This window comes from Falco peregrinus, chromosome 5 (assembly GCF_023634155.1).
Source record: "Falco peregrinus isolate bFalPer1 chromosome 5, bFalPer1.pri, whole genome shotgun sequence".
In the NCBI taxonomy this organism is placed as follows: Eukaryota; Metazoa; Chordata; class Aves; order Falconiformes; family Falconidae; genus Falco; species Falco peregrinus.
The window spans coordinates 6,379,527-6,399,366 of record NC_073725.1 but is presented as its reverse complement, the minus strand read 5'-3'; the positions used below and the strand labels follow the sequence as shown (position 1 = coordinate 6,399,366).

The window sequence follows — 19,840 nt, the reverse complement described above, 5'->3', positions numbered from 1 at the left end:
AGCGTCCATCCGTGTGCATCTCCTTGCCGAAGGGAGGGGGTGGGGAAGGCTAGCTCTGCTGTGTGGGATGCAAACCAGGGCTGCTCTGGTTTTGAGTGGGGCTGGATAAATAAGGGCAGAAGATTGGATGGCTCGGATGATGTTTGAGAAGTCAGGTTCAAGTGATAATACGACCAGCAAGGGGTTCTGGAGGGAAGAACTGGAAACTTTGCTATCCTGTGAGGAGTATGGAGACAGTGCAAACATACCAGCTACTTACTTAGATATCCTTGTGATTCTTTCTGCATAGCTGTTATCGGACAGTCTTTATGTGTTAACAATAACTGTTTCAGCTGTGCTACCTCATTTTTCAGCATGGAAACCTCATTCTGGAAAAGAAAGAGAGGGTTTGGTTTGCCCCAAAGCTTAAACCAGGCTCTTCTGCAAAGCTTAAACCTAAGAACACACAAACTGCTCCACAGCTTCGGAAGGACTGAGCAAAAATGGCACTCGGAGCTTGTCTGCTGGGTTTATGTTAAACATTTGTCCGTAACATTATTTTATAACTTCTTCTGAAGGCAATTTGTCTTCCAGATTTAGTGACATAAACAGACAACTGAACTAACCTCACAGCACCAGAGATACTTGAGGCAATGTTTTAACCCACTCGGGAAATAACACTGGCTCTGTGCATCGGGACAGGGAGGGCAGACCCGTGCGGGCAAACGGCACCCCGCCACCTGCTTTTATACTGTTGAAATACTGTTGTATTGTTGTAACAGTACTGTTGTGCTACAGCCAACTGTGTGCTGCCAAGAGCAGAAAGACCATTTCTGTCATGGCACTCCCCTAAAACACAGAGGCGTGAGCAGCACACCTCTGGATGGGGCAGAAGTACCGTGCCCACCCTAAGAAGGGCAGCACAGTAAGAAAGGCTTTTGTTATCATATTCAGGGTATTTTCACCTATCCATTTCATTTTCCTTATTGGGAGATTGAGCTATTTATGCTCCTATCTTGTTGGCTTTGAATGAGGGTTTAGCTACATGCCCTGCTTTGAAGAAGTCCTTTACAGCCAAGTTAATGGCACTTCCAAAAAAAATCCCCACAAAAAGCAGCGACAAGAAAAGAAAATAAATACAAATCCATCTAGCGAAGGCTTCTAAATCCCAAGACAGCTTTTTCCTGGCTTATCCCACTAAAATGTAATTATTCCTTTAATTGAAGCACACACATCTTGATTAATCAACTTTGATTATGCCCCACGCTCCCACAGGGGCAGCCCCAAGGGTGGTGAGGTCCTGCCGGCACCGCCAGCCCCTCCGAGCACAAAGAGCCCCTCTGTGCCCTCGGGGGTGCAGACAGTGGCTCGTACCTGAAGTTGCATGTTTGTCTGGGTGAGCTCTTCTGCTTTCTTTTCCAGTGACATCACCCAGACCTTCCTCTTCTGTCTGCAGCGCGTGGCGGCGGCTCGGTTCCTTTCCAGAAATTTCCGCCTCCTCTCATCCGGGTCTTCATCCACCACCCTCCTCCGGCGACCTCCGGTCGGCTGTGGCGGCTGTATCGTCTGCGTGGGCTGCATCTGCTGCGCTGCTGGCGAAACCTGGAGGGGAGGAAGAGGTTTGGCAGGGGGTGGTGAGGGGGGAAAGTCACGGAGGGGGATGCTGAAATGGGAAGGGAAGTCTCGTACGCTCGTCCTGCTCCCTGACGAGGTCTGCACCAGGCCCAAGTCTGGCTGCGCCAGATGCCACTGAAATTAGCTGCTGGCACATCCTTGCCATGGTCAAAGGGGAGATTTTTTTTTTTAAATAATCCTCTGAATATTAGTAGGGAAAATATTTTTCCCCTTACAGTAAGTTATTAAAAACATTCACTTAGGTACTTTCTTTGCCACCACCTATTTCAAACCTGAAATTTCAAGTTTCTCTCGGCAACTGTTCTAATCAAAGCAAGGACTGTAGTGGCCTTACTTCTGTCTCTCTCTCTTTTTTTTTCTCCAATGACCTCCAAAATTTTAGGACATTTCTGTTTCACAGGCTCCCCCACCCCCGTCTCACGCTCCACCACCTCTGCAGACAGGCGCTGCCGCGCTCCGGGCGCTTGGCGGGGGAGCCACGGGCAGGGACCACGCAAGGCCAGCAAACCTTGGGGGGCAAAAGAAAGGATTTAGTTACCTGAACTTGAACCTGCATTTTGGTATCCCTGCACTGCGTGGAGAAGGGGTATTCCCCTTAGCAGACATTTCCATTTAACCCAACATGGTTATTACGGTCTGTTTTATTCAGCAGCCTGGCTTTGACAGTAGAGACATGCCACATCCAGCCTGGCTGCTACAAAACTATGGAAAAATATGTATTTATGCTTTCCAGGTGCAGGAGAGTGTTGATCCTGCTCCTGAGAGTACCTGGCCCATGCCGTAACAGAAAAGGTGCGTGGTGGGGGCAGCCCCACATAGCCCATGCTCCAGCTGCTGGGCAGATGAAACAAACGCCCCCGTCCCTGTCAGGAACCAGCATCAGACTTAACGACCAGCTACCTGGGAATAGCCAGCTTTTGGACTGCTTTCCTGCCTCTCCGTGGTGCCTAGTTCAGGGGCTCTGGACTGTGCTGGGGGCTCAGGAACTCGAGCCAGGGGTCCCATTGCTTGCGCCCAGCCCAGCGGGAACCACTGCCAGGGCTCACATTGCTGCTGCTGCTCCGACACTGTCTGGAACAGTCTGGAAACCTGAATTGTCGACTCAAAATTAACCCTCTTGTTCTGGCAAAGGCCCAAACCTCCAAGGTGCTTCCTTTTGACTCCAGGGAGTGGACATACTCAGCGCTTTGTCAGACTGAGCCCTGGATTTCAATTGCGGCAATTAACATGTGTTTGCCTAACACCTCCGTCTGTCTCAATTAAAATGATACTATCATCTTGCGAGGTCGCTTTTCTGTCTAGAGTCTCGCCACAAACTCTGAAGAAGAGTTTGCTCCCTCCCCCAGCTGACTTGTGTCAATTAAAGTGGCAATTTTACGTGTAATTATTCTGTGCATCTGATAACGCTTTTTGCATAAAGCTGAATTTATTCCCAGCTTTATGTTGCACAGTCAGGGAATATCTCTCCCAGGAGCAGAAGAATGTTTTAAAAAAAAAACCTTCCAAAAATAAATAAGCCACCCTGCACTTTCCTGACTGATTTGTTAAATTTCAGCTTGTATGAACTCCGTATGTTTCCTGGTAAAATTCTCCAACCCCCTGTCCACACCGGGGCTTGAAGTCCCAGGGCTACGGCAGCTGCAGTGGCTGCAGCCACCAGCGCAGCACAGGACCACCAGCCAGCATCACACAGGACCACCAGCCGTGGCCCCCGTTCTTGCCAGCATCCCTGGGCTGCTGCTGGGACATCACTGCCAAGGGATGCCAGCTGCTTGCCCTCCACTGGGGCTTGGCACGCCACCTATTTAGCAGTACGTCTGAGCACAGAGGCCTCAGAGATCCCTTTTAACTCAACATCTCATCAAAGGTTTTTCATGTTCTCACATACACCACCTTTCCAGACTTCAGAGATCTGTTATTTATGTTTCTGGACACCAAAAGCTTTCCTTATCTCATTTCTCTCCTGTTTCATTCAGCTTTAAAAATTCTTGTTTCTTAACTCTCCCAGTGGGGTCTGTGACATAGGCAGAAAAAGGTAACTATACAATTCTTTTTTTTTTTTTTTTCCTCCTTATATGTTCATTTTCTCCTGAATAACTAGCCAAGCCATTTTGTTTTCAGAATGTACCCGTCAGTCTTTGGGCACTCAGAGAGCATTTTCAGAACAACAAAATCTCTGGCAGATATTAATTATAAAGGTTGCCATTACATCACTAATCATGTCACGTGGCATAATTAACTGACTCTTACTAGATTGCTCTTAACCCTGAAATCTGTTAGGCTATATCTTAGTAACTGTCTAAGCATCATTCTCTCGCAGGATTTCTCTGCCCTGCCTAGGGATGTAAGAAAGAAAATGAATATATATTAACATTGAAGTTAGTATTTTTTTTTAGAGGATGCTAATCATAATGAAGACAAATGCAGGACAGCTAAGAGAATGAAACAACATCCAAACCCCTACTTTGCTTAAGCTATCAATCTGTCAAGTTTGATAAGAAAAAACCTTGATGGGACCAACACAAGAAAGATAGCATCATTGTTGTAGTAGTTGAGGCGACACAGCTACAACTTGGTAAAATATCTCTCTTTTCTCAGAAAGGTGCCCATCAGAAGGTGATTTCTACTTTTAGGTTTGATCCAGTATTTCTCTCTGTTCTTTGCAGCTTACCTCAAAACTAATACCCATTCACTCGTTCTACAAAAGCATAATTCATTGGGCTCCTGTGTATCAAAATGGTAGCTGAAAAGCATGAAATTAGTTCTGACATTACAGGAGGGTGTGGTGTAGAATAACAATGGTGTCGGCATGGGAGCGCACAGTTTACAGCAGCATGGACCATGCTGTCATTTGGCAGGTGGTTTGGAAAGGAAAAATCTGGCTCAGAAGAATGAGGAGGTTAATAATTAGTAAAACGCACCATAAAATTAATGTCTGCCGGAGCAATCTGACCCCTAAAGATGCTATTACCATGGGGACTACAGATAAGCTTACAAATAACATGTGGTTATTAGTCAGCAAAGCCTTCTTTTCTCCCCACTAAGGCACCTGTTGAGGAATCACTGTTGCCTTCACGCCGTGGGAGCCGCTGCACAGCAAGAGCTCTGCTGCCTAGGGAAGCTGCTCGCCCTAGGATTCCTACTCCATCACCCTCCATTCCCGTCCTCTTGGTGACACTTACACCTATGGACAAGGTGAAGACCTCCTTGATCCCTGATGGGGCCTGTTGCTTCCAGCGACATGTGCATGGCAAAGCTCAGCTGACTCCACAGGCTCAGCTCCGGAGACGGTGCAGTGCTGGGCACAGGGTGAATCTGACGTAGCTTTGTGGCTGCCGGTCAGCGCACCTGGCGCCTGCATCTCTTCTTGCCTGCCTGGGAGTCTTTTGGGGTGCTTAGCTATCAGGGAATGCAGAGCACAAGAGGTCTAGGCTGTCCTAAGTGGAATGGGTGTAAGAAAGACACAGACCTGCTTGAGCGGGTCGAGAGGAGGGCCACAGGCTCACCGATCTTATCCTTCAAACTGGGCCGTTTGTTTTCTCTGGTAACTGTTCCCTTCTCACCCGTTAGAAGTGGTAATACGGAGGCTTTGCAGCAGTGCTCCATACGTGGTGTCTGACTCCCTCGCCTGCACTAACATGTTCGTCCTCCCAAGCCCTCGGTGCGGTACCAGTACTATTACCCTTGGTTTTAACAGCCTCAGAGAGGTTGAGTGACTTCTTCCATCTCATCCATGGAGTCCTCAGTCTGCTAAGCACAACTTTACTCCTACTCTCTCATGGATCTCCAAGACAGCCATCAGGTTGCTTTTGGTTTCTCTGTTATGAGATAATGTGTTTTTATTGCAGTTTTTAAACAACTACAAGGAAAATAACTCATTAACAGATGGGAAAATAATTGAATTCACAAAGTAAAAACTGAACTAAACTTAGGAAAGCTCTGGACATCTTCTCACAGGGGAGTCTGCTGCTCTCTTATTTAGACTGTTTCTCTAAAGCTGACAATTCATTTTACATTAGCAAATGCTTTAGGGAAATCCCATGTGCTTGCAGCCTCCGCAATAATAAAGCTAGATGTTAGTAAATAGTTAATGCTGTGGGACACTGGGATGTCAGCCAAATCCTCTCATTTTCTTTAATGTTTTCTAAGAGCTTGTCTGAAAGGTATTTGCAAGCAACACAATACTTCACAGATTGAACTTCTTATGGCTGGCACTCCTTTTTGTCCTCATTCTATGCACTTCCCACTTGTCTTCCTTAAATTTGCTCCCCAGACATGACATGTTACAGTCACTGCCCTCAGAGCTTTATTTTTCTTGTGTGATCCTGATGCAGAAGCCTATCATCTTAAGACATTAATAGAATTCCTCTTAAAAATTACTCTGCTCAGTTCTTTAGTTCAAGAAACATTTAGTGCGGATACACACTCACACACCCCACACCCCCCCAACACCCCACACCCCCAGTGCCATTTTACTTCCCTAAAGATTCTGCTATGTATTTCTGCAGGTAGAACACACACAGCTCTTTAAATCTTGGCCTCAAAAATTCAGGTTCAAGCACATTAAGCAACCTATATAACAGGCTAATCTCCATAATAAACCTCATCCATAAAAGGGTATGTGGCAATTTGCAGAGCTCAGAGCACTGAAAAACCTTGGAACTCCTTATAAAGTAAGATATTACAAGTGTCTAGCAAATTAAGCAGCAAAACAAGTTGTTGCTTCACTCTGTTTTCTGAATAAACTTTGCGCTTCCCCACCACTGGTAGCAGACATTTATGAGTAGCCTGAGGGGCTTGTATCTAACAAGGCGTGTGTGAAGAAACAATACAGGGATCAGGCTTTTGCTTCACGTAACAGCAAAACTCAGCAATGCAGCGTGGCATGAAGGTCTACCTGTGCTTGTCCGCCTGAGTGCAGCGGGGGGTGCGGCGAGGTCTGGTGATGTGCCGGGTGTGCGTGAAGGTGCGAGTGAGAGTGGTGGTGGGGATGGTTCTGCTGGTGATGAGGCTGAGGATGAGGATGGTGCGCCGGATGCTGGTGCTGATGTGGGTACGAGTGATGAGGGGGCAGTGTCTGGTGCTGATGAGGATGTGAGTGCATATGATGGTGTGGCGTCTGGTCCTGCCGCGAGCTCATCATTTCCATCATGTGGCCCATGGTGTTCATATTCCCGTTCGACATGGCGGCAGGATGATGGGTCAGCGCTGCCTTCAGTCTCTGGAACAGAACAAGGCAGAAAATTCAACATTCATACACGATGACCTGAGCAATCAGAATAAGATTTCTGCTGTTGTAGAAAGGGTGCCTTGTCTTGTGTATTTAGTTTTTTTTCTTGCTGTTCCCTTGATAAAAGGCATCTTATTTCAGGTTGAGAAAGAACACATTCTTGGGCTTTCATCTAGTTTTCCACTGTAAATATGTAAAGATATAAACATCTGAACTGAAGTTTAACAGTTACACATTTCCTACTGTGCTCTGAGGAAAAACAACTGGCTCTCATCCTTTTCTACTTGGCCAGCGCAGTAGCATTAGCTTCGTGAAGCTTGTACTCTTGCAACTTTTAAAAATGAAAGTCTGATTAAAATAAAGGTAAAACAAAGTTCCCCTCTTGTTTTTACTACACGTATTATTAAAAAGACTCATTGGTAAATAAATTTCATTGATGTGTTTTTCAAATTCTGGCTCAAATATATCCTCCAGTTGTGCTAGCACCCAACCTGTTCTTTCATCAGGAAGACAGGAAAATAATGAGGGCGGCCTCAATCTGATCCCTTTTCCTTGCTGAAAGGTTCAAATGTCTGATGGTGTTATCATATGCTAATCCCTCTCTCTGTTTTGTACTCTTCATGTTTTCTTCTGTCACTGGGCTGGGCCCTGGAGTCTTGACCAGGGCAAAACTCTCCTTAATGTCAATGGGATTTGTTGACTTTCACCTGACCACCACCGAAGGGAAATGGGAAGAGCGGCCAAATTTTGGACCGCAGGATAGAGCACTTGTGTACTAAGGCTATAGCTGAAATAACACAGGAAAAAAGGTTCTCTGTCGGCACAGGTACAGGGTCATCCCAAACCCGTGGGCTGCTCTGGCATACAGGCACCTCACTGGTGTCACCCTGCCCTTGGAGTACTGGGTGAAATCACCAGCGTCCTAGGAGAGTGTGCCAAAGAGCCTGACGGACGTCAGCTAGGAGAAGGGCTCCTTCCAAACCCATAGAAACCTCCTTCATATCCACGGTTCTGCCTCTGGCTCAACGTAGAACATTCTTTACAGGCAGCCACCCAAGACCTCTTTACCTCTACATTTCTGAAGCAGTAGGCGTAAGCTTCGTTTACTCTCACTAATGCAAGTAGTTAGTCAGGAGAAAATAGACAAAAATGGAAGGAAGGAGGTCCACGGTATTACTTCATACCAGACTGGTATGATCTGAGTAACCCACCAACTGGCTCATAATTCATTATCCAGCCAGGGTTTATAACGAATAACAGAGAGCTCATGAGTAAGAGTTGCCGCCTATAGGACAGACAGCAAGAAACAGCAATGGTACGAGGAGCAGAGATGTGCCTTTCCCCATAGCAATATCTGAGTCACAGATGACAATCAAAAGATCCTACGAGCCAGCGTGGCTGAAATCTGCCAGTGAAGGAGCAATGACCGGTTTGAACTGCATTTTTGGTTTTGTCTTTAAAGCAAAGAGAGTGACTGCCACGACACTCAGAACCTATAGATGGGAATTTCAATCTACTTTATATTGAAATAACATCTGTCTGTGCAACTCCATTGCAAGGCCACAGATAAAGGCTCCTATGCCCAAAGCTGCTACCCTTTCGTGTTTGTGCACCTGGGAGTGAGGAAGAAAGAAATTCTTTCTTAAGGAGGGAAAAAAAAAAAAAAGAGGGAAAAAAAAAAAGGAGAGAAAAAAAAGCAGGTTGTGGAAGGCATAAAGAAGTAACAACATCAATTCAAAGTGTCATCTTCAAATTTTTGTATCCTACAGGTTTCTGCAGGCTTCATGGAGGTCACTCCACTGAGGTATTCTAATTATCTATTAATCCAGATTTAGTGGCTTATTTCACTAACAATCAATTGGTCGAACAAGACAAAAAAAAAAAAAAAAAAAGAAGATACATTTGCAAAACATGTCAGTGCCTCAGTTTGCTTGAAGGAAAACGAGACTGGTGACTTTTAAGAAGTTTCCTTAAGAAAGCCTACTGAACCATACCAGCATTACGACGTGTCGCAACCTGACCATCTTCTCAAAAAGAGATGGAGGCAACTATGGCAGTGAAGTTAAATACCTCCTTCCCTGTCTCTACAGTCAAAACCGAGCTCAATCAAATATAAATTGCAGTAACCCATCCTGGCTATAAAATGGAGGATTTGAACAGCTGTTGTTCTTAACTTTCCAAATTCAAATGGTACCCTGATTACTGCAAGAAGATCTTCACAATGCTCAGGATAACTGGTGTTACCCAGGAGGGTATTACGAGAATCATGGAAAACAGCACATGAATAAGTCAAGTCATTCTGCACACCATTCTTCTTCAAAACTCACTGAGACCTTTTTCATGGGGCTAAGCAACCATGCAGATCTAAGCCAAAGCACCGACAAAAGCTGTTGTAACTTTGTTTTCTGAATCAAAATGCAAAATAACCAAGCTCTCATTAGCCAGCAGTTTTACGTGACAAATGCATAACAAAATCTATAAATGCCAAATTTGTTAAAGACCTCTGAAACTGAACTACAGCATGTCTTATTCTAAACTGCAGACTTTCAAAGCCACAAAAAAAAAAAAAAAAAAAGAGAGGGAAAAACTTAATCTGCGAATAAACATTTTTTTCGGCTGTAAAAACTGTGGCTTATTAGTGTGGCACGACTTCAAGGAGAATAAATTATTTTGTTTTCTTTCCATAGCCCCTTCTACCACATCCATTTATTTGAGATAGCAAATCAAGAGAGACAGTGAGAGGTCTGACATGCAGCTGGTTTCAGTCAATAGGGGTCATTTCCATTTGGTCTGTGTATTTTACAAGCTCCTTGTTCACTGTTCCCAATGGGAGGGTGGGCCAGCTGCCCTGGATCCCAGTGCTGGTAAGAAACCAGCTCTCTACCTCATCCTGTCCCAGCGCAGCATCAGCCATCGCCCAGCCCTCACCTCCCTTTAACTTCATGCTTAGATCAGCTCCGCAGCAAGAGTCCTGCCTGCACACGCACCCTGAGCAACATTTATCTTCCATTAACCAGGCGCTGCTGCCCATCAGAAACATTTGGGGAACGATAAACATTTTTTTGTTGTTTGGCCTTCTGCGAGATCAATTGTTTTAGCTGTTTTACTTAGACCACAGGGAGGGAAAATCACCAGCACTTGGTGAACTCTTTGCATTGAGTATGTGTAGAGTTGGAAGGGCAGGCTGCATTTTTGTTATTGTTCTTTTTATGTGTGCTAATTGCAAACAGCTGTTTTAGTTTAGTGTCAAATAAAATGTGACGGCATCAAAACTGAGCATATTGGACAGACTACATTAGCAAACCTCCTCTAGAATGAAACAGTAACTCGGGACCCAAACCTGCGGCCGGTCAGTTTTCCAGTGCCTTCACTAGAGCCTGCAGGTACCTGGCAGTTCGAAAACTGGGGCTGAAACAGAGGACTCACTACGCAGATCTGCTCTCACCAAAATCCAAGATTTCTGCTAACCTCAGTGGTAACATCTTTTAGGGCACAATCCCTCTTCTCTCCCTTTCGGACTGCAATTTTCCAAAAAAACCTCAGCAACCTCCAGCGAAGAGGAAATGCAGGCACTCACCTGGCTTTTGGCCCTTATTCATTATTTTTATCATTTCATAAAAGTAACACTGTGACCAACATTGGTTACAGATGATTTCCACTCAGTTATGCTACTTCCATTAACGGCTGTCAGTGACATGGACAACGTGATAAATCTTTCACAGGGAACAGCACACTTTGCCTCTGATCAAGTGAATAAAGAAAACTCCATTTTGATCCTATAGGAAGCTAGAAGCACATAAACTCTCACCTTTGATGCTTAGGAGGAAATAGAAACAGTGAAAATTAGTGCTCCACAGGTATTAGGGTTGTTCCCTGTACTATGGTGATGCCCCTGACGCATTTACTCCGAAGTTATCCCATCGAATGTCATACGAAGATAAAACCTGAAAGAACTTATTGTATCTGGAATACTCGGTGGTTGGTTTTTTTAAAACAGTTTTCACAGTGCTTCCTCCATCTAAAGCCTAACATCATGGTAGACTGAACTGCTGGATGTTTCCTTTTATCAACATAGATCATAATTTATTTGCTGAACGTCTTTGGGAAACCCTAAGTCTACCAAAAATGGGCTACAAGCCTTTGAGATCACGAATAAAAACCACCAGCTTCCCCAGCACTTCTGCAGTTGAGGATCTTGCTGCTTTTTAATCTTTGTCGTATCATTACATGTATTTCATGGTTGCCTGGGTTTTTACCCCACCTTCCTTTGTCCAAAATTGCTAGTGAAAAACAGACAGCGTTTTTTTCCAGTTTCTCAGAAGAAGAAGGAAAAAAAAAGATAAATAAACCTGTAAATTTGGACACAACTAAAAACTCAAATAATTTTGGGGCTTTCATATGTATATAAATATGTAAAATATTTATAGCATGTTCTATTTACAGTATAGCAGATCATAAAAATTATATTATATGCCATATTCTGTATATAACTATGAACGACAACTTTCTCCCATTTATTACTCAGTGGAGAAAGAACAAATATCTCCTTCAATTTTACAGATGTTATTACCTGAGTAGCCTATGTTTGCATCAAACAATAAGCTATTATATCATCCGGCTGAATTTTAGGTTGGGACAGACATGGAATGCTGGTTTTGAACAGGATTGAATTGTTCTGAATAAGTATGCATTGCTGCACTCAGAAAAAATCTCTCTCCCACTTCTGGTCTGCATGCCCAAATCCCACGAAATTACAGAAGAGACAAGACCAGCTGTAGTATCAGCTTAACGTCTGGTATATTCTCATCAGGAGGTTATATCAGACCCCTGTAGGCAGATGGAATATGATCTCAAAGATATTTTCTTGTGCTAGTGACTGTGATTCTAGTCCCTGTTATGCAGGGTTGTAACAAGTTCCCCACAGGGGACAGAAGAGACTACAGAGGGGTGGGAAATCAGAAAAAAATACAGACATCAAGCATCCCCACGCACCTGCAAATCAGGTAGCGACCTCAGGGTAAAAATCTTGATTAGCCAAACTTCATGGCAAGCGTAACGTTGACTTCAGTGGCAATAACACTGTTTTCTCAACCAATGGTCAAGTTTTCTTTTTTACTCATGCTCCTCTAAGCATCATACCCAAGATGAATAAAATGGAGTTAAGCCAGTGGCAGCTAAAGCTGCAAACAGAACTTTACCCTGTGCGTTCCAGAGCATCACACTGAATTTTATCCTTTCCTCCAACTATGACTGCGATGAGAGAACTTAAGCATAAATGTCACTCAGGTCTTTTATAGTTGGCTGCTTACAAGCATTTCACAGTGTAAATAACAGAAACCACTCTTTGCAAATGTTCCACTCACATTCATAAAAGCAAATTGGAAGTGATTCATCTCCACCCAATAAGTGAACTGCAGATACTTATGAGCACATTTCAGAGACTGGTGATTAGAAAGTCCCTGATGCTACATTAAATGCTTGCTCCTACATTTCTTGTGCAATAAAATACAGTCCTGCGTATTGACTGAAGGAGGAGTGAGAGGTGTGTGAAGGACATGAAATCGAGAACCAAAGTGACGCATTACACTAATGTAAAGAGAAAAGGGGGATGCATTTAATTCACAGCTTGCCAGTAAACAGCGCCAAGCTGCTAATCTTCTAATTATTCTCAGGCTGTTTGGCAAATCTGAATTATACTTTTCCCTTCCTTTGTGCTTTCTTCCCTACTTAGCTGGATTTTGTAACAACATGAACAATGGATCGTCATCCAGCCTTCAGTGCAGCTTAGCCTCTAATAAAAACAACAAATTTGCTCCCTTGTCCTTCCAAATGCAAACTGAATTAAACTTCAGCAGAAAGCAGCAAGAATCAACTGCAAACAATCAAAGCAGCAATAAAACTAATAGACACCATGCTGCTCAAGGACGGGTCAGCTGCAAGAGCTGTGTTGGTGTCCCTGAACTCGGAGCACGGAGGAGCTCTGAGCAGCCACGTTGCCCGGTGACATCAGTCCCAGTGACACCTATCCAGATGACTGCCAGTTTTAAGTAATGCAATGCAGGCTGCAGCCAGGGTGGCCCAAGGGTACTCCGCCAGAACGGCTGTCTTCTGGTGACAGCATTTCATTGAGAACAGCCACGGCTCCAGGGATAGCAGAAAACACAAGGGAGTTTGCATCCCATCTCCACCCATCAATTTCCTTCTCTTCATCTTAAAGCACCTTGCAAAGGAGATAAGCATCGTTATGCTTGTGCAACGCAACACCTTTTTAAGGATTAGAAATAGAAAAATACGAGATTCTCCATTCCTATTCTACATGCGTTTTTAAAGAGCAAGTAAATTATAATCAAGACAGAAAACATCCTGAAAGTACGGTTTGTGCTTCTCACTATATATTATTTCTTGCGTGAATCATTTCTCAATGCAGTGTTAAACAACTGGATTTGATTTGCACAGGAGTCAGGAAATATAAAGTTCAAAAAAATCAAACCCCTAATTCCCACCAAGTCTAAGTCAATCCCTCCATATGTATCCATGACAAGGGATATTTAATTCTGTAATCACACAACAGACAGCAACGTGATTTATTACTGGCAAATGGTGTCATATAATTTCAACATACAATACCAAAGGAAGGATCCAAAAAATACAACCAGCTTCTGCCTGATTTCCCCTCTGTGCGCCAGAGCGCAAAAGGAAAGCTGCTACTTAGCTGCTACCTACCCCTGGAGAGGCAGGTTTCTGACAGCAAAACGCCTGACATATTGGGGATTAATTGCCTGTGCCTGCAATCAGTGGGCCGGCACACAACTAATCGTCATCCTAATTCTCCAAATAGACAGTCTTTTGCTTAGTTACTCTGCCAGATTCACCTGTGGGATATCCTCATGCATGCTAGGTTGTCACCTGTGGAAAACACAGGAAAAGGAGGTGGCAATAAAATCACTCAGTGTTAATAGCAAGGCAGCAGGAAAACTTGGGTTTGAGGGGACCTGAGTCTGCACTGCTCATCTTCCAGATCTGTTCTGTAATGCCCATATTACAGCTCATTCCCGAGTCGAGAGACCATGGACTCTTTCTTCACACTGGACATAAAACACTTTGGCAAATCCTCTGGCAAAGGGGCTGGAGCTCAGTCCCACAAGTAAAGGCTGTAATTAGGCTTCTTAAGTCATGTTCCCATCTTCTAGTACAAAGCAAGTGGGCAGTGCTTGTGCAATGCTTGCATTGCTATGTGTATATCTCACCTGAGCACACAATGAACATTTTTGGAGGTATTAAATGAGAAAAGTGGGAATTGGTTTCAGAGGAAGTTTGGGAAATTTCCTATACAAGGCAGATACGGAGCAAATCCTCAAATCAGAGCACTCTAACACTGGAAGGAACACTGTGGGTTTGGGTACTCAAGATCAGGTGGGAATAGCACCACAAAAATCCCCCTGCAGAACACTGGTCTGAAGTCTCAAGACCCCTTCAGGAGTGACTTCAGTTTCCTGCCAAAGGATGCAAGTTGCCTGCTTTCCTTTTCCTTCTTATAAGCATAATATACAAGGACATGAGAAAGGCAGGTTCAAAGTGCTTCTCCATCAGAAGATTTCTGAACTTTCATCACCCACCTCTCACTAAGGCTGATTATGATGAAGTCATCCATATTCAAAGAAAAATGCCATACAAGTATATAAAACTTGGGTGGTGTTTCTTTTTCTTTTTTTTTTCCCCTCACTGCTGTGATTTTTGAATACTCGTTTTTCCTGGATTAAACCCAGCACATTTAAAGGGCTACTACCAAGCCAGAAACGTGATACGTGTGCACTTACAAGTGCTTTGATTTCATCCCAGATGTGCAGTGCTCAAGGGTGTCCACATACACACACATGCATGGTGCACACGCACACACACACACACACACTGACTGCGTAGAGGATACAATCTGACCCGTAGATTTTATTTCAAGATTATACCAACCAGCCTCTGAAATGTAAAACCGAAGCCCTGACCACTTATAGCCATTAGGGATCCCAGGGTTCTTTGTGAAAGAGTATTGATGTTCATTATTAGCCTGTTGGCTGGACGGCAGAATCCAGTGCAGGTAATTAGATGTTGTCTCATTACCACGTCGCTTCAGGTGAAGTTATTTTTCCCCTTAGTCTCTAAAGTTAAGTGATTCGTGAAAGATTTTTGAAGCATTCATGAATTTTTATTTTTTTTTTCTGAAGACATTTCTAGATTTTGACATACAGTTCAGGATCATATAAAATGAGAATGTTTTTAGGGATTTATTTACATTTTCTAAAAGCAGAATTCCAGCACCTGACACAAAAAAAGGTAAATAACATTTTAATTCAGCAGACAGATTTTGATTATCTGCTGATGAAAACCTAGTGACTAGTGATATTTTAAATACATGCACTCAGGTATGGCATGAATTATATAGACAGAAACTGTAAAATGTATGAGCAGGTTCATTTACTGTTATAAAATAAATATAATCTATGCTGAGAGTTATCTGCATGGATATCATGAATATGCAGCATTCAACAGATGAGTGTTGGTATGTTCTGTCCGTTTACACCCGCATGCAAGGTCTCCTATGCCCTCCCACCTTCCCCACACTCACCCCCTGACTTCATCCCTCAGGCTGCTGACCTCCACTGTACCCCTTTTGTTCTTCACCTGCAGTGCCACCCCCCCTCATTCATACACAGCTCAAGTTGCTGCCCTGTTTTTCACCACTCGCGTCTATCAGCTGCTTTTAAACAGCAGTATCTTGGGTCAGACGCATTAAATTTCAAAGCCACTTGAGGCTCCATGAACAGCAACATCTCAACCCTCTACCAGATCCCAGCTAGCTACTCTACCAGTGCCACGAGCTACCATGTGAAATGATAAAAAGTAGCAAACTCCCAACTATTCTTTTTTATTGGCGATTTACACTAATAGGCTTTACTTTGCATTTGAAGGGGCTGGGCGTGCATCCCCACACACTTCCCATGGCTCATCTGACAAGCAATAACCTACTAAAATGCAATGTATCAGCTGCTCGCTCTGTCGCACGTGGTATGCTTACTCTTTGGCAATACTGCTTTTCAGAGCAACGTGTCAGAGCAAACCAAAAAAACCCAGCATTCCCCAGGGAAGGGAAGGATGCTGCCTGCTTGGTAAGCCATTAACTCATCCTGCCATTTCTGGACAGCTGGATTTGGCTTTCCTATGGCACGTACCACAGGATACAGAACAAATTTGGACAGGTCAGGGACCTGGGCTAGACCCACAGTTGTGGTGGCTGTCACTTGAGCAGGATTTCCTTGCCAGCACCAAGTGACAGGTACAAAGTATCCTGCCTTGGTTGGCTGTGCACTCGTCCCTGTCCCTCCTGCCCAAGGGAAAGAGGGCAGAAATAACCACTTGCAGGCAAACCTTTGGCTGAGGTGCCCTGCCTGGGGACGGGCAGGCAGAGGGTCCCTACAGCACCCTGCACCCTGAGGGAGGCAGAACAGGTTGTGTGGCAGGTGAGCATCCCCCATGGGGACAGGGTGATGCTAGACCCAGACACCTTCCCACAGATCAGAAGCAGCTGCCAGGATCACAGGAACAGACAATTTCTGCAAACCGGTTCTCTCTCCATGCTCACTGTCCTTCACAGCACGGATGAGCCTTCCAAAATGCACATCGGGGATTTGTCTGCTCCTGACATTGCTCTACCTTCCTTTTTTTAATATTTCTTGTGTACTTTTACTGAGTGTGAGAGAAAGGCATAAATACCATCTTGTTTTGGTGCTTAACACATCTTCCTGTCTCCTCTCCCAGCCTTGCCGACAGCATTATCCATCTTCCTGACACCACCATTGTCTGATTCATTTGACATATGCACCAGAAAAAAATGTCATGTTCTGAACAAGAACATAACACTGTGATCTCATTCCCATCTCAGACTCCTCAGTGACTCCGCAGCACCTCCCGTTTCTTGCTGCTTTAGAAAGAGAGGGACTTTTCCAGCTTACTTGCTAGGAAGCTTATAGAGGAGATGCGGTAAGAGAAACCAGGTCAGCAAAGGCACACAAGCACTTACACGAGTACGTTGGAGGTCATGCTAATGCCATAGAAACATCAGCTATTTAGCTCCTACCCAGAGCAGCAAAATCTTTCTCATCGCCTGTTACTTAGGGCTGTTGAGGGACTCTACACAGATACGTGTTATTTCCAAAAGGGAACAGCACTTTGAGAGGTGATGGCAGGGACATTTTGACTGTATTATGGAAATCACTGAGCTCTTGCGGTCGTTTTCCTCTCTTCTGAAACAAAAAAGCCTCAGGCACTACCCACCTATTCAGGACTGCCTTAGATGAAGTTCCCCCTTTCAGCTGGCACATCAGCAAGTCAATGTAAGGCTTCCTGATGCCTTGTCTCATAGAATCATAGAACCACAGAACAGTATGGGTCAGAAGGGACCTTTAAAGGTCATCTAGTCCAACCCCCTGTAATAAGAAGGGCCATCTTCAACTAGATCAGGTTGCTCAGAGCCCCAGAGTCCAACCTGACCTTGAATGTTTCCAGGGATGGGGCATCTACCACATCTTGGGGCAAGCTGTTCCACTGTTTCACCACCCTTGTAAAAAATTTCTTCCTTATATCTAGTCTAAATCTACTCTCTTTTAGTTTAAAACCATTACCGCTTGTCCTATTGCAACAGGTCCTGCTTAAGAGTTTGTCCCTGTCTTTCTTGTAAACCATCTTGAAGTATTGTAAAGCTGCAATAAGGCCTCCCTGGAGCCTTCTCTTCTCCAGGCTAAACAATCCCAACTCTCTCAGCCTTTCCTCGTAGAAGAGGTGCTCCATCCCTCTGGTTGTCTTTGTGACTGCCCTCCTGACTCGCTCCAACAGGTCCATGTCTTTCCTGTGCTGAGGGCTTCAGAACTGGACACAGAACTCCAGGTGGAGTGCCACCAGCGCAGAGTAGAGGGGCAGAACCACCTCCCTCAACCTGCTGGCCATGCTTCTTTTGAAGCTTTTCATCCACTTGTACCCTCAAGTAAGTCCTTCTCGGCAGGGCTGCTCTCAACCCCTTCATCCCCCAGCCTGTGTTGATACTGGGGGCTGCTCCAACCCAGGTGCAGGACCTTGCGCTTGGCCTTGTTGAACCTCATGAGGTTCACACGGGCCCACTTCTTGAGCTTGTCCAGGTCCCTCTGGATGGCATCATCTCCCCTAGGGCATCAACTACACTGCTCAGCTTGGTGTCATCTGCAAACTTGCTGAGGTTGCATTCAATCCCACTGTCTATGCTACTGATAAAGATATTAAACAGTGACTCCTCCTGTTCGGTTGCACCCCTTGTTGGACCTTGTGTGCAGCTTCTGCCTCAGCACGGGCAGTCTCACCCCAAACACATGCCCAGCGCTCCCAAAGCCTCCAACCCTCTTTCCCAGCGAGCAGCGGGAACGTCAGCATCCCACCACCACCTACAGCCTTGGTAACCCATTAGCGGCCTGGCCAAATGAGCTGCTCTCTCACAGCTCCTTCTCTTTGGAGATCTGCCGAAGGAGAAAAGACAAGGGGTGAGGAGGGTGGAGGCAAACCAAATCAGGAGCTTGGGTAGACAGGGGAAGGGGAAAGAGGGGAGAAGTGTTGGAGAGGAAAGGTTGAGGCAGCTAATTTTTTCATATTTTCCCTGCGGTTAAAGCTTTGACAGATAATTTATCACACATTTTGATGGTGCTCCAGCTGGCAGGGAAAAGAGCTATCTGTTTATTAATTCAATTAGCCTGCTTATTTATCAGCGGAGGGCGAGAAGGTGCAGTCACAGGCCAAACTGTGCCAGTCTCAGCCCGCCCACTGCTGGGCTGGGAGGGTGACCAGGAGTGGGAACATCCTGCCCCAGCCGCCCTGGCCAGTGCAGTCATCACCACGTTATCTAAGGCCTTCTGAGATAAGAAAAGAAAAAAATAAAATACAAAATTTAACAGCATACATCGTACACACCCGTGAATGTGGAAGGCAGGCTTACAACCAGAGCCACACGGCTCTGCTGACACTAGTTCAGTGCCCTGAAAGTATTTATGTTTGACATTCTGCCCAGAACTGATTTTTTTACTTCATTAAAATGGATGAATACACTTTGAATTTCCAGTTCAATGGGGATAGTGTTCAAACCAACACATCAATAGAGCACCAAGCTGCTGGAGGGAGTAGGAGAGGGCCAGAAGGGTGCTGCCCAGGTACCCGCCAACTTCTGTCATCTTTAAAAAGGGGACGTTTGTGAGAGAGGACGAAAACAGAGGAAAGAAAGGCTGGCCTTGGAACATCAGAGAAATGCCCTGACCTAGGAAAGCATTTCAGAGACTGGGAAGAGTGGTGAGACGTACCACTTTTCTGCCTATCTAGGACTACCAGGTTTCTTTCCCATTTGTTAAGAAGTCCAAGACTTCTGACTGTTGAAGCTTCAACTTCAGAAAATGTGCAAAATGCTGCCTTGAGCTACCTGAGCTGAGGCGTCTCTAAAACCACAAAATATGTGGAAAATCCATGATGCTGGAGTGCAGTCTCCCAACAGGCAAGCAACCTTCTCAGCCTTACAACCTGAAGACCATCACTTCTACCCGATTTCAACGCAATGATAAACGGTGTTTATTTTTCTCTCGCTGCTTCTATAAACTCTCCAGCTCCCTTGTCTATCACACATAAACACAGTTGCAATATAGATACTGGCTTCCAGTTTAGCCCTTGAAATACATTGTGGCTTCCCATTCATACAAGTCAGTCCTGCGGATGCTTTGACTTAAAAATGAGCCTGCTGACAAGGGTAGAGGGGTCTCCTTGAGATAAGACTAGGACGCACATGTTCTCAAACGCTGCTGCTGTTACTCTTCTCATTTTGTTCCTCCACCAAGAGATGCTTAAAGAAAATTTGCATTTTTAAGCATTTTTTTTCCTAAAGTTTCTTCAGAGGCATTCTTTCACTTTCTGAAATCTTGAAGGATGTTTCAAGGCAGGACACTA

The 19,840-nt window shown here is 44.8% G+C and overlaps 1 protein-coding gene across 1 annotated transcript in view; it reads right to left on the bottom strand.

Annotated features, from left to right (window-relative positions):
• Positions 1-19,840, bottom strand: part of CREB5 (cAMP responsive element binding protein 5) — a 217,172-nt gene that overhangs the window by 5,323 nt on the left and 192,009 nt on the right. The window contains exons 7-9 of the mRNA XM_055806670.1: positions 6,512-6,835; positions 1,354-1,581; positions 260-368 (exon numbers count right to left, since the gene is read on the bottom strand). Coding sequence (XP_055662645.1) covers positions 260-368; positions 1,354-1,581; positions 6,512-6,835 — 661 coding nt within the window. The remainder of the gene's footprint in view (positions 1-259; positions 369-1,353; positions 1,582-6,511; positions 6,836-19,840) is intronic.